We start from the raw sequence: 15,222 nt of genomic DNA on the forward strand, positions 1-15,222 counted from the left end.
ATGGGAATAGTTTTGAGTCATAAGAGCTTGATCGAATACAATAATGCAGATTGGGGGTGAGACATTGATGGTCGCAGATCAACACCAAGAAACATTTTTCTCTTTGCTTGGAAGATGCTATAGAACAATAAGCAATGACCCACCATTGCACTGTCCATTATTTGAGTTTTACACATGGCAGCAGCACAAAATACAAATGAAGCCCTATTCTGAGCAGAACCCGTAGCTATCTACAGTGACAGTCAAAATTCTATTGCTTTGACAAGGGATTTACATATCGATCCAAATTCAAGCTCATTAATACTGAACATAACATTGTGGGAGAAAAGGTCGGGTCTATAACAGTAAATTTCTAATCTTTTTTTTAGAACTTGTCAAATTTTTGCAGAAATTTCTAATCTTTGTTTTAGAACTTGTCAAATTTCTGCAGATGTTTTAACAAAAATACTGACCAACCTGGTGAGAACAAAGACGAGTACTTTAGAGGAATGAAGTGTGTAGTGAAGATTCCTAATTTAGAAATTTTCCAAGTGGTAGTGCTGGACAATAGAAAAATTCAAAGATGTAAACTCTAGTGAGAAGCCCACTGAGAATCAACTAGAAGCCAACCAAGAGTACACTGGAAAACCCCTGCGAATTCACTGAGAAGCTAGGTTGCACAGATAAGGATACAGTATCTGAAATGGATTGGGCAAAATTTGAAAAAATTTAGAAGATACAATTCCAATAGAATATGACGAAAACACACACACATGCAAAAAAAACACCACGAGACATTAAAATTTTAGAATACTATTAATGAATTTCAATTATGGAAATACAGCTGAATGATGGAAATAAAGCTGAAAGGAGAATCATCATTAAGGGAGGCCAAAGCCTTCTGTTTATAACTTTTTTTGAAAGAAACTAGGTTTAGCATTTTCTTTTTAAATGTGTTTAAAGCCAAATGCCTGCTGAAACAGCAGAATGCCTAGTTTAAACGGCCGATACAGTGTTTCAAAAATCTGAACTCCGTTTAAAATGTTTCAGCAGCATTTCAGAGGCATTCTATACAAGGATATGTTTCCAACAATACATAAATGTGTTTCCAGCACCTGGGTATGGCATTTCCGGTAACATTGTTGAGAAGTCTGTTGGGTGTCAACCAGCAGTGAACTGAGAAGTTCATTTGGAGACCACCATGAAGACTGTAGGTCAAGTCTGTTAACACATTCAATTTATATCCAACAACATTTAGTTATTAGTTACTCGTGTAAACTAAAATGGAGTGAGGGATTTTGAAGAGACATGAAGATTCTTCTGGAACAAAAGTTTCTCTGCAGTAATATTTCTGAATGCAATATATTTCGTACATTTTACAGCCTGCTGGTATTTTATTTTTCTCATGTTCTATGTTTTAAGGAGTTACAAACACAAAGGAGCCAGACATGTTTGTTTAAGCATCAAGTGAATGTAAATGGAAAGGTGAAGCTATTGACATAGAGAAAAGACCAAATCCATTAGCTATATGAGCATCTTTGTCTCTTATACATTGAATAAAGAAGAGTGCAACAATGGTGGACTGAACAAATCACCATAGCTACCAAAATAGGAAAACAACCAAGTAGTATACACACCATTCTTTTACATTAAGAAATAGGACTGCCGTACATGACATAACAAGATAATTCCTATCTCATTACAGCTCAGGCTCAGTACGCTTGCCAACCTTTCTTAGCTCCTGGGAATTCTCAAAACAATGGCGAAAACCATAATGTGGATACCTCTCATACCAGGTCTCTTCTTGTTCATGAGTATCCCAGTGCTCTCCACTGCTACTTTTTCCATACTTGTGGAGCCACCCTGAGCCATTATGTTCTTCTCCCCATGTTCGGTTCCATCTTTCACCTGTTGCCCCTTCCCACCAAGTTTCTCCTTGCTTGACTCCATGACCATTTTGATCGAAGTGTTCATCCCATTTGTCACCCCACTTTGTCCATTTGTTTTCTGTGTCTACACGTTCAGCCCACTTATCCGTGTATTTCATGGCACCACCCTTCCCATCATACTTTTCACCCCATCTGCAAAATTTCGGACAAACAGATCAATTATTAACCTCATAAAACTTAGCAGGTTAGCATAACACGATAAAGTTCCATGGATTAAATATTAAAGCTAAAAAGTCATAGACATAACTTTGTCATAAAAATCAGGGAAACGCGAGTCAACAAAATAATTATGCAAACTTTGTCACGACATAAGATAAGAACCACCCTAATCAAAATAAAAACAAGGGAAATCAAGAAACCTGCAAAGAAACAATTCTGCAAAAGCCAATAAATGACCATTGAACACCAATATGTTCTTTCAACCCTAAAAAATTCAATTCTCTCGCCTTTTGTATCATTTACACCAGTTATGGTTTCCTCTCTTCCTAATTAACTTCATCAAGTGATATTAGTCATATTTGATACCTTTCATGCCAAACATGTGCATGCCCAGCTTCCAAGGGAGTGTTAAGGTCTATTTGACACCATTTATCAGCCCATTTTTCTGCATGACCTGCTGTATCGTAATGCTCCCACCACTTTTCTTGCCATTGCTCACTACGATCATTCTTTGCCCACTTGTCTGCAGTCTTTTCCATATGTACAAGACCAGTCTTCATGTCCTGTAATAGGGATTACCCAACAAAAATACATAAATATATTTTACGTAGGGCATGAAACCCGCAAATTTAGTACTGTATACATATACAAACTTCTCAGAAAATGTTCAGTTTTTACTATCTAAGTGAATCCTGCTCCAACGTTCTTAAGATTTTCTACGGAATGCAACTATTCATAATGCAATATCATTCATCACCTTATGGTGAAGTATGGCACAGCCCATTATGCATGTTTACAACAAATATCTGTTATAGATATAAGCTTGGGAGAGACCCAAGAACTCAAGATGCCGAATCATACAGATATAGTTTTCCTCATTAAGTAAATCCTTCACACAATATTTGTGATTGTATAGTTGTTTTTCACTCCATGGAAATTGAACAAGTGGTTATCACTCAACAAGTATGACCTGCTACCTCTAAATCAATCCACTTCTTTCAAGCGTAGTCTAAAGAGGCCACAATTTTGCCCAGAAAACAATAGGAATTTGGGCATGATTCTGAGAAAATCCAGCAGTAATTTTTGAAAAGCCAGGTTACAGCAGTCAAGTTTCAGGATTTTGGGTGCCCCTGAGGTTCTTGATGGTACTGAATCCATTTCTGCCATGAAAAAAATGATTTAAACACTCCCAAATACAGATTTTTGAAAAAAAAAATTGCGAGATTCAGGCGAGAAACTTGCCGTCCAGGCGAAATTGTGGCCTCGGTAGACAACGTCCTTTTTTCATATTAGACACAATCACATAATCAAAATGGGCATGCAGAAAGATAACTTATTCCTACAAAGCCTTGAATGTCCTCCAAACCAAGCTTTATGCCTCTCTAATTTTCCTTCTAGAAATAACTTTTCTGTTCTCAAATGGCCTTCTCAGAAGCAAAGAAGAAATCAGGCCCAAGTCAACCTTCAGCCATAATATATGCTAAGTAGTTAGACATCTAAGTATTTAGGGACTTCTAGCGAGTTTATACTTCGACTAAGAATTACTGTTACATCCCGGAATAACTAATTGAATCATAGACTACAAACTATTAACTTTCAAAAGGGGATGATATCTCTAATTTGGAGTCCTTTCATAAAAAATCATCTAGGCAGAGCATTGAATGAATGATTTTAACTCAGGTTGCATGCTCATCATATGAGCCTTTTCAACCATTTGAATCAAATGGTTAAACAGTACATGACAAGCATCTTATGGGAAAGGTATCCGTATAACCCATCACAGTAGGATTAACTATCAGAAAAATCCAGATTATTGGATAATCTGATGTGCAATTGACTTGTGGTGAAGGAAGAATACTAGGAGACAAAATGAATGAATCAGTTAAATTCGTTAGTTGCTATCTAAAGGCACTCAATTCTTCAGTGTGGGAGATACACAAACATTGTAGTTTTCAAGGAAGAGTTTAATCTGTTGTGCATGTTTAGCAGCTATCAGCAATATTTTAAGGTTCCAAGAAAATTTTCATCTTCAAGGAGAAATTGTTCAACTTTATAATCTATTTCTAGTGCAATCTAGCCCTAAATCATGCTATTAATATATAAGCATTCTCTAGTTTTGAACGTCTGCTTGCTTTAGGATTTGGTGTCAAAGCATTGCATGTATGTCTGTACTATCTAGGGGTTTGGTCCCATGATGTGCAGGTGGAAAAAATGAGTTTCCTACTGCTGTCTACGTTGAATGATCTAATATTAAAGGTGGTGAATAATTATGCATATTAGCCAGAAGTTGCTCTTCTTTAAAAACGGCTTTAATAAAGTGTTTGACTGAATGAACTATCTGTCTCATTGCTATTATGCACACGTGGCAGAAGCTTGATGAGAAATCCAATCAGGCAGTAAGTACTATTTTTTAAAGTGCCTCTGCTAACATGACCATTATGATGTCCATTAACTTACCGATGCTAGTGTTACGTGATACCGGCAGCTTATTTAAATTTTGAATGTAGTAGCAGATGATGCCTTGAGGTATTTTCCAATATTTCCAGTATATCAAATAGCCACTTTGTCATAATTTCATTCTACTCTCAAACTTTGACTTCAGGAATTGATTTTGGTCTAGTAATAAGTGACAGTGAAAATGCAGGGCATTCTTAACGGTGAGTAAGACAAACTAGGATGGTTAAAAGAAAATGGTGCAAAAATTGTGAACGGAAATAACTCAGCAAAGGTAAATAGGGAAAAAAATGGTTTTGGGGGGAGAATTGCCAATTTATTAAAGACTCTGGTAACATTGTGATCGAAAATTGAATCAAACATGGAAGTGGAAAGGATGGGCAAAAATAATATATCTGTTGATGGGCCAGATTTTGCCACCAACAGAATCCCATTTGAAGTAGGTACCTGTGTGGACAACATGTAAAAATCAGTACTTACAAGATAGACCCAACAGTCACTAGGTAGCAAGGTAATGACTTCTTAATGGTCAGGAAGTTCCAAGTGTCCAGCTAAGTTACTACAGCATCCCATGGTTATAAAAGGGCCTGCAAGTTATAAGCAACAACGATTTTAAGAGAATATAATTTGGGCCAACTGAAGGACAAGGTTCTGCAATGCTCCTATGTGACAAGAGGTTTAGAGGCTAGATCTGAGGGACCAACTCTACCCAGAAAAATAATCTTAATGAAATGGACTATTTGCAGAATTACAAGGTCAAATAGGCATGGCAACTCCCCACCGTGACTCCGTGGGAAAATCTGCATTGTTAGAATTATCAAAATGACGAGAGATGCAAATTTCCAAAACCCTTTCTTCATGATTGATTGCCGGAACAGCAACCCACTATGCTCTATGTTCTTCAAATAGCAGGCAAGAAAACAACTTAGGTAAATAAGACTAAAGACTAAGAGTTAGGGATGTGACCTGCCACATTGATTCTTTCCAATATTCACGCCAGACATTACCAGCAGCATCTCGACCTGATTTCACAGAACCAAGTTCCTTAAAATCAAAATCATCATATGCCTCCCAGAATTTTTCTTCCCACTCTATTTCTCCATCAGAGCTTACACCCCTTGTCAGTGTCCAATTACAGATCGCTCCATTACTCCAATGTTCTACGCCTGTCTCTTTCCACCATCTCGATCCATCAGGATTAAAACCACTTGTTGCATTTGCATGCTTTTGCTGATCTTGGTTCATAACTGAAGCTATTTCAGATGCATGTTGAGCAACAGTTGAATCAAAAATTGACTTGGAAATCTCTTCTTTTCCTGGAACAATTGAGTCAATGGAGTGCTCCAAAGTGCCTGCAGTTTCAACCTCCATAAGTGACTGAAGAGGTGGAAGGGAAGGTGCTGCCCTGTCCTGAAATATCACAGATGCCTCTGAGGATTTCATTGCTTCTGCATGAACTTTACTCTGAAATGGTATCTCCAGTGTTTCAGAAGACCTTTCTTTTTCAAGTATATCTACCACAGGTTTAGCATGTGAATTTGAAGGTATTGTTGGTTGCAACTTTGTCGGAGTTGGCATATTATCTCCCTCATTTATGGCAGGTGGAGACCATGACCAAAAATCTGGACCTGGCGTGGTATTTTGATGAATGTCTGACTGAGGTGAAGATGATACAAATCTCTGAGTCTGCTTTCCTATTTAAAATTTCAAGGAAATGAAAGAGTGAGTGTTAATAGATAGTGTCAAGGAAAATAAAGACCAAATGTTAAAAACAGATATTAGCAAGTGACAGTATTTAAACTTGTTCTATATCCCATGTGGAATTAGAACAAAAGAATTATGTTTTCTACTACTTGATAAGGAGATTAGGAAAGAAACATTTCTAAAAATGAAAAGATATCAGAAAAATCAGTACTTTAAAATGTAAAATTCCATTCATCACCCCAGTCTCAATCACATAAAATGGGCATGACAGATAAGTTCCAAAAGGTGGTGAGTAACATATAGAAGTTTGAGTAAAAGAATAGCTAAGGAGCACAGAATCTAACAGATGCAACTAAAATTAATTATTTTATGCAAAATAATAGGGAATAACCTCTTCTTTCAAATGCTTAAAAAGTGAGCGTACAATATAATCAGAAGTAGAATTTTATTCAAAATAGGGCAGTTACAATAATTATGACCCATGTTCCACCAAGACTCCAAGATGGAGGGATGCAGGAGTGGGGTGATGCGCAGGGGATGTATGGAGCGTCCTCAAATTTTAGGGGGGGCAGGGGGACATCAGGGTATATATATATATAATGAAATCATAAATACATTATCCATACATAATTGAATTAAATAATGGAATACATTGATCCATACTTATCATTCATACTGATACATACATAATTCATACTCATCATTCATCCATACACCACAAGTTTAATAATGAAATACATTGATCCATATCCATCTTTCATCATTCTAGAATCTAAATTGATTTAAAATTTAAATTCATCATTCGTCATTCTAGAATCTAAATAGTACTACACAAAATAGTAGATACTAAAGTATGAAGACTGGAATAGTAAATTGATATAACTCAATCTCAAGAATAGTAAAGAGTGACGAGTCAAAGAATTAGTCTAAGGTCATCGATATCTAAAGTCAAGACTCAAAAGTTAAAACTGAAAATTAACAATGGGCAATGAGCATTGAAAATAAAATCAACATCAAGGAGTCAATGCCATTGATTGGTCCTCTACATCCATCTATCGCATGAAGTCATTAGGACCATCAATGGGAATGTCACTATCTAAGTCAGAGTACAACACTAGCCAAACCATGTTGCAACACATCTAGTGCATCCTCCTCATCTATATGTGCACCATCCTCTGGATCCACATGTCGTCGTGTCGTTAGTCCCCTCTGATACTCTAGTGTCTTCCTATATGCAAGATGTAGGGAATTGTGCACTGCGAGTAATTTCTTTGCACTCCTAGAGGCAAGTCTAATCCTCTTGATAGAGTGGATGAAGCAATACGTGGACCAATTCCTCTCTGTTGCAGAGGAACTAGCAAACAGAGACATTAAGCGATAGCAAGTTGTTGGATCTTTGGAACATCATCCCCATGCATCGTCCACCAAACCAATGGGGTCATCCTAGCCTTAGTCATTGCAATCTCCCCTCACATCAATCTTGTTGAAGGGACCATTAAGACTTGCAAATTGTATCCACTATCTCCTAAATGTTCTCTCTTCTTTTGAACTATATTTGTAATGGCAGCTTGAAATCCCTTTTTGACCTTTGGATCTTCAATGAGAAGAATTCTACCAAATTCTACCAAGCCTTACCACATAGCATTTTGGGTTGAGTGCATATGTTGCCATGTGCAAAGGTGTATTCATTTGATCCCACCTACACTAAATAATGGGTCGAATCTAAGTCATATAGAACTCCAAGGACAGATCTTTCTCATAAATGGCCGCCTTCACTTGACCCAACATACTATCAAAAGTCTCATAGATTTCTCCAAAACTAGGACAATTTGTGTCAATATACTGAATGACCTCGATTGACACCAAATAACCACAATCTGTCCACCAACCATTATCCAATATTTGAACCCTGATTTTCTTCCCCTCCTTTGTCTTGGATTTTGCCCACCTACTCTAATCTAGAGTCACAACCATGGCCTGCAATGCTGACTGCACCTCTAACATCCTCTCCAATAAAATAAAATAGCTAGCATATCTGGTATCTATGGGCTTGAAATTTTTCTTCCTTGAGTAAGACATGTACATGGCTAAAGAGGTGTGGTGATTGCAAATAAACATTTGCACATTTCTTGTAGCTATCACCAAGTTAGATACCCACTTAATTTTGCGAGTGTCTTTCAACGCATTGTTGAGTGCATGCACACAACAAGGGGTCCAAAAAATATGTCTATATTTACGCTAAATCACTACTCCAACTGATCTACACACTACTCCTGCATCTGTCACAACTTATACAGCATTTATAGGCCCAACCTCCTCTATAGCATCATGAAGAAGCTCAAAACGAGAAATTGCATATTTGTGCTTTCCAAAATAGCAAAACAATCAAAAGCTCTAAAAAAGAAAGGCCCCTCTCGACAAGTAATTATGATATTGATAACTAGACATTTAGCAATGACTCTCCACCATCCATAACAATAGAACAACCTTCCCTCACCCATGTCCGCCTCATCCTTTCCTTTTGCATATTAATATTGGCCACTTGCCTTTCTAAGATTTTTATCATCAACTTATGTTCACCTAGAAGAACATATGACGGTCTTGTTGTTGCAAATACCTTGAACGTCTCCTCATTATAAGAAGAGTGACTAACGTGGAAAGGAATGCCATTGGAAAAAAAGAATTTGCCAATGGCATCACCTTTATCATCACAGTTCAGTTTACCTTACATCCCTACAAGAGTTGGTCATGTTACCCACCAGAAAGTTGGTAACCCCATAAGAAAAATTCTTCTCCTTCTTTGGAGAGCCACCCAGCCAACAACCTTGCATTGCTCAGTACATGATGATATGCCATGATCCTCCACCATTGCACCAGTCAAACACTTCTCACCATCCAGCATTCCTCTTGAAGGAAGGTGGGTCATCATTCGGCAAGTACTTTAACCATCTTGCAATCATGTGCTTTTACTTAATGTTTTGGACATTCTAACATGGATTAAGGGGAGATATAGATTATTTACTAATATTGATTGTAAACATGTTCTCTCACTTCACTACGGAGATTAGTTTTTGACCCTATTCTAGTGGGACCTCCTCCAAGGCCTTAGGGTTCACTACTTTGGAGACTTGGATTGAAGTAGTTTGTCCATGATATTCCATATTTACCACTTTCCATCATTCCCTAGATTTCATCTCCATTCTTCAGGCTTTTAGTCATTGGTTCATTGGGATTGGCACTCCTCTTATCTTCATCCTTGAATTTGGGCAAGAAACTTTGACCGGGAGGTTGATGTCACTCAAAAAATGATAAAAGCATAAAATGGCCACAATGAAAGAAAAAGAAAGTTAAAATGCAAACGATGGTCAGGACATTAATTAGCACATGGGCAAAATCCTAGCATGAGCTCTACCCCCTCATTAGCCATCACCTAATTCCTTGAGCACTTGATGCTCCATCACATAATAAAAGAACTCTGGCATGTCCCAACCCTAATAAGCGATAAACCACCTCATCATTAAGGGGTAAATAAATGTTAAAGCATTAAAAGCAAGTTTGGGCTCCTAAACTATGCTCCCAATCAAAGAATTATCAAAAATAAGTAAAAGGTGCACTAGAGGAGTGGAAAAGGCAAGTCGAGGAATGTTGGAATGTGTTGGAATGTGTCCATTAGTAGTCATCATGAAGCGGGAGTGTTGGAATGTGTCCCTTTGGAAGGTAATAGTGCCTAGGTTATGTTGAAAGAAACTCTAATTTTATGTAAGTGTTATATCCCACATTCATCATGGAGTAAAATACCCTTGTAATAATATATCATATAAAGAGGTGAAACTACATTATCCCACATGTATTATTGGGATATAATTCCTTAATATTTCTTATGTAAGTGTTATATCCCACATTCATCATGGAGTAAAATACCCTTGTAATAATCTATCATATAAAGAGGTGAAACTACATTATCCCACATGTATTATTGGGATATAATTCCTTAATATTTCTTGGTATATAATAGAGGTTATGAAGTCCCATGAAAAGCACAAAAAAAATATGGTAGTCTTATCATTGTATAATGGTGAAAATTTTGTGGTGGTGCTCTTTGTAAAGATTGGAGATATATGAAGATAATAAATATGTTATTACCTTCTTGTGGATGTTTCCCCAACTGGGGTTTTACCACATAAATCTGGTGTGTTTATTCTTCTATCTCTTGTCTCCTTTCTATTATGATTACATGTTGTTCTATGCATAGGAGGTTAGATTAGTAAAGTTCTAGTGTTTTGTATTGTTATATGTTTTTGCACATGTCTCAGTATCCAAACAACCTATGTTAGAACTTCTCATCTGGTGACTCATTAATCATTAAGCGTGGAGAACTTGATCTGATTCTGACCTATCAAAGGAGAATTGATGTTTCCCCTTAAATTTATGTCCTTGACAGACTCATTATGGCTACAATTGTAAATCCATGGATCAATTACAACATGTCTTCCCTTGACCTAGATGGGATATTGGGATACCCACCCCTGATGCCTAAAAACCCGAACTAGTTGCCAATTTACCATGGGGATGCTTCTGATGATCCAAAAAGACACTTGAAAATCTTTACAATTGCTTTGCTTCCCACCAAGATAGAGATATAGAAGATGATGCAATAATGAGACTCTTTGCTCAATCCCTAAGAGGGAATGGTTTCAAACTCTCCTAGGCAAGTGCACAAACTCATGGAAAGAGTTTGTTTATGTTTTCTCTTTTAGGTGGATAGAAGAGAGAGACATAGTGGATTTGTACAAGGATCTCCTCTTAGTAAAGAAAGAAACATTTGAGAGTGTTAGGGAGTTCAACCAGAGGTTTAACCATTTAATAGCTATTGTCTGTGAAAAGCTTAAGCCTCCTTATGAATCAATCTTCTCTATATACTTCCAAGCATTTGAAGCAGAAGCATTGTATCAGCTTAGGGATAAAGATCCTATAACAATTATGCAAGCCCAAGATATGTAACAATATGGGACTTAAACCCCCTAAGACAGAAATGATTTGTGTCTCCTCAAATGACTTTACCAAAGATGCTAAATGTGTTGAGAATAGCAACAAGAAATGCTAAAAATAGCATTCAGAATATTCCAATTTTAATTTATCCTTGAATTAAAATTCGAATTTAGTCTCACCAACTGCTTGAAAAATAATTAATTAATTCATCTTGAGTTAATTAGTTGGAGAAATTCAAGCTAAAAGTCTTTGTGAAGTCATGCAACAGTTATTCCTTAAATTAAGGAAATTATCCCTTAATTAAGGAGTTAAGGATGAGTTATATTTGAGTTGCAATTAGTTAGCTCAGTTAACTGAGTTAAGTCCAGTTAAATTAGTTCGAAACTGTTTGAGGAACTAATTGTGAGTTCAATCAGTTAATGCATGCATGCATCCAACTAGTGTACTCCAGATAACTGAAGATTCTCTCATCAGAAACTTGTGCATGTCTATTCAGAGAAAGACCCAGTTGAGCTAAATGTCAAGGACAAGTTACTATCAGTTGCATGAGTTTTCCTATAAAGGAAACTCATCCATGCAGTCAAGGGAAGATTCCTTGAGGATTGCACAATTCTAACAGTGTGTTAGAGCAATGTTACACTGGGTGAAGGAGATCATCCCAGAGGTAACTACGCAAGGAAAGAGGAGGCTTGGAGGGCAGAGGAGAAGGTTTATGAGAAGCCTTGTTTGCCTGTGAGCATCCAGGGTGATTGTACTAAGAGCTGGTTAGTTGTGAAAGCTAAAGCTTTGTGTAATCCTGATATATTTCCACTTGTATGATAATACAAATAGCGGGGTTTTTAGCTGAGGCTTTCCCCCGAGTATTTTCTGTGTTTCATGTGTATTGATTCTTCTTCTTATGGTTATATGTGTTTAGCTCTGATTTAGCTCGATCTTTAAGCTTCCGCAAAATTGATAGTAGAAGTAGATTATAGTATTTTGCTTTGGTTATATTGCATTATCGGGTTAATCTACAGTCAGATTTTCTACATGGTCTTAGAGCGAGATTTGTAGAGAATTTGCAGAAATTCTACATGGTATCAGAGCAAAGATTATCAGAGCTGTGAACAGTATACGAAGAAGAGAATTCGAAGTTTGAAGTTCGGGATTGCAGGTACAAATCAAATTCACCTCATACTTCAGGTTGGTCAATGGCGTTCTGTGGCTTAAGACTCGAGTATGCCTTGGATGGTAGCTCAAATCACATAGCATGGAAAGATCGCATGGAGGTTGTGTTAGAAGACAACGGCTTGAAGGATTTCATTGATCAAGAAATCCCAAAGCTAGGTTCAACTAATGCACAAGAGTTGGCTGAATGGAAGAAGTGTGTGGCGAGGGCGAGACGGATCATCCTTGAGGGAGTTCGAGACCATATTGTCTCGAGTCTCCATGGGAAGGATACTCTATATTCAATGTGGAAGACATTGAAGAACCTCTACTAGAACAGTAGCGACCAGAGGAAATTGGCACTCAAGGACAAACTTCGAAGAATCAAGATGGAGAACGGTGATACTATTTCCACATATCTGAACAAGCTCACCACCTATAGAGATGAGCTTGGAAGTGTGGGAATAACTACTGCTGATGATGATATGGTGAGCCTCGCTCTCCTTGGCCTTCCAAAGAGCTGGAATAGCTACCAGGACTCTGTGAATGGAAGGGAGAAACTGCCAGATTGGGAACGACTATGGTCGGATCTCATGCAGGAGGAGATCAAGAGGAGCACACGAGATGGTTCTTCATCCAAGGATGATGAAGAAAATCTGGCCTTAGCAAGTAAGGCAAGGAAAGGGAAGGGGAAGGCGTCCCATTCCGAATCAAATTCTTCTCATGGAGGGAAGAAGGTTGACAAGTCTAAAGTGAGATGCTTTAATTGTCACGAAATGGGTCATTATGCGACTAATTGCCCATCGAAGAAGTCCAAGAAGGGATCCTCAAAAGGATCTGAAGGTGAGGCATTAGCCTCTCAGTTTGAGATGGACTTCACCCTCATCGCATGCATGGTGTCATCGATGATGGGTTGTGGTTGGTTTCTTGACAGTGGAGCCTCATTCCACATGACTGGCGATAAAAGTTTATTCAGTACCTTGGAGGAGAAAGACCTCAAGATTCGCATAGAGATGGGTGACGATGAAAGGTATAGTGTTTCAGGAGTGGGCACAGTTGCTTTTCAGAGGGAGCATGGAGCTCTTATCACCTTGACAGATGTGAAGTATGTGCCTGGACTGAAGAAGAATTTGGTATTGATCGCGATGTTGGAGGACAAAGGCTACGATGTTGTCTTCAGTAAGGGAAAGGTTTTCCTTAGACACATCACCACGAGACAGGTGAAGCAGATCGGTTCACGAGTCAAGAACCTGTATGCTCTTGAGGTTCAAGATGCATGCAAAGCCTTGAGGAGCAAGGCAAATGTTAGAGACTTGGTGGTTGAGAGGGAGAGTAAATTACCTCTCAACATGCAAAAACAGAAGAAGTCTCAGACAATTGTGGAGGAGCCACAATTGGAGATGCTGAGAGGAGACCAAGTGGAGGCATCCACTCATGCAAAGACCTCCAATAGGGGGAAATTTCGAATCAAGTGGGCTGAGGGATCACATGCAGTCATACCTCCAGGTGTGAGGTGGGACGATGTGAAGTGATAGTCCGAAGAACGCTGAAATTGGGCAGGGTCCATTGAGAGATTTTATCTCATGGATCATACCTTGCTACGAGAGCCCAAAGTACATAGTAGCGGGAGGAATCAGTGGGATTGATGCAGTTAGAGATCAAAGTGATAGAGGCTAGAGCAATTAGATACTGAAAAGCGCAGAGAAGGATTGACAACAGTGCAGAAAGGCAGAGTCAGCCGAAGCGCAAAGTTTTCAGTTGACAGAGGCAATAGCAGTCAGAGATTTGATGACAGATGCATCATACTGATTCAGCTTGGATGTTTTTTTTGTTTCTAGAGTTGCTGGAGCAACAACGCTAGAGAAAAGTGTTGCATGTAGAACATTCCAAAGGTTCAAGATCGGGATCGAGATCCTTTCTTGTTGAGAGGGAGTGTTGAGAATAGCAACAAGAAATGCTAAAAATAGCATTCAAAATATTCCAATTTTAATTTATCCTTGAATTAAAATTCGAATTTAGTCTCACCAGTTGCTTGAAAAATAGTTAATTACTTCATATTGAGTTAATTAGTTGGAGAAATTCAGGCTAGAAGTCTTTGTGAAGTCATGCAACAGTTATCCCTTAAATTAAGGAGATTATCCCTTAATTAAGGAGATAAGGATGAGTTATATTTGAGTTGTAATTAGTTAGCTCAGTTAACTGAGTTAAGTCCAATTAAATTAGTTCCAAACTGTTTGAGGAACTAATTGTGAGTTCAATCAGTTAATGCATGCATGCATCCAACTAGTGTACTCCAGATAACTGAAGATTCTCTCATCAGAAACTCATGCATGTCTATTCAGAGAAAGACCCAGTTGAGCTAAATGTCAAGGGCAGGTTACTATCAGTTGCATGAGTTTTCCTATAAAAGAAACTCATCCATGCAGTCAAGGGAAGGTTCCTTGAGGATTGCGCAGTTCTGACAGTGTGTTAGAATAGTGTGTGAGAGCAGTGTTACACTGGGTGAAGGAGATCATCCCAAAGGTAACTGCGCAAGGAAATAGGAGGCTTGGAGGGCAGAGGAGAAGGTTTGTGAGAAACCTTGTTTGCCTATGAGCATTCAGGAGGAGGATTGTACTAAGAGTTGGCTAGCTGTGAAAGCTAAAGCTTTGTGTAATCCTGGTATATTTCCACTTGTATGACAAGACAGATAGTGGGGTTTTTAGTTGAGGCTTCCCCCGAGTATTTTCTGTGTTTCATGTGTATTGATTCTTCTTCTTATGGTTATATGTGTTCAGCTTTGATTCAACTCAATCTTTAAGCTTCCGCAAAATTGATAGTAGAAGTAGATTATAGTATTTTG

At 38.1% G+C, this 15,222-nt stretch overlaps 1 protein-coding gene across 1 annotated transcript in view; it reads right to left on the reverse strand.

Moving 5' to 3' along the window:
* Positions 1-1,473: 1,473 nt before the first annotated feature.
* Positions 1,474-15,222, reverse strand: part of LOC149209481 (protein LIKE EARLY STARVATION, chloroplastic) — an 89,410-nt gene continuing 75,661 nt past the window's right edge. Inside the window, exons 2-4 of the mRNA XM_089396376.1 lie at positions 5,508-6,235; positions 2,454-2,650; positions 1,474-2,060 (exon numbers count right to left, since the gene is read on the reverse strand). Of these exons, the coding sequence (XP_089252502.1) occupies positions 1,679-2,060; positions 2,454-2,650; positions 5,508-6,235 (1,307 nt within the window). The 3' untranslated portion in view covers positions 1,474-1,678. The remainder of the gene's footprint in view (positions 2,061-2,453; positions 2,651-5,507; positions 6,236-15,222) is intronic.

This window comes from Pinus tabuliformis, chromosome 1_2 (assembly GCF_031772625.1).
Source record: "Pinus tabuliformis cultivar Carrire ecotype Pingquan chromosome 1_2, CPIR1, whole genome shotgun sequence".
In the NCBI taxonomy this organism is placed as follows: domain Eukaryota; kingdom Viridiplantae; phylum Streptophyta; class Pinopsida; order Pinales; family Pinaceae; genus Pinus; species Pinus tabuliformis.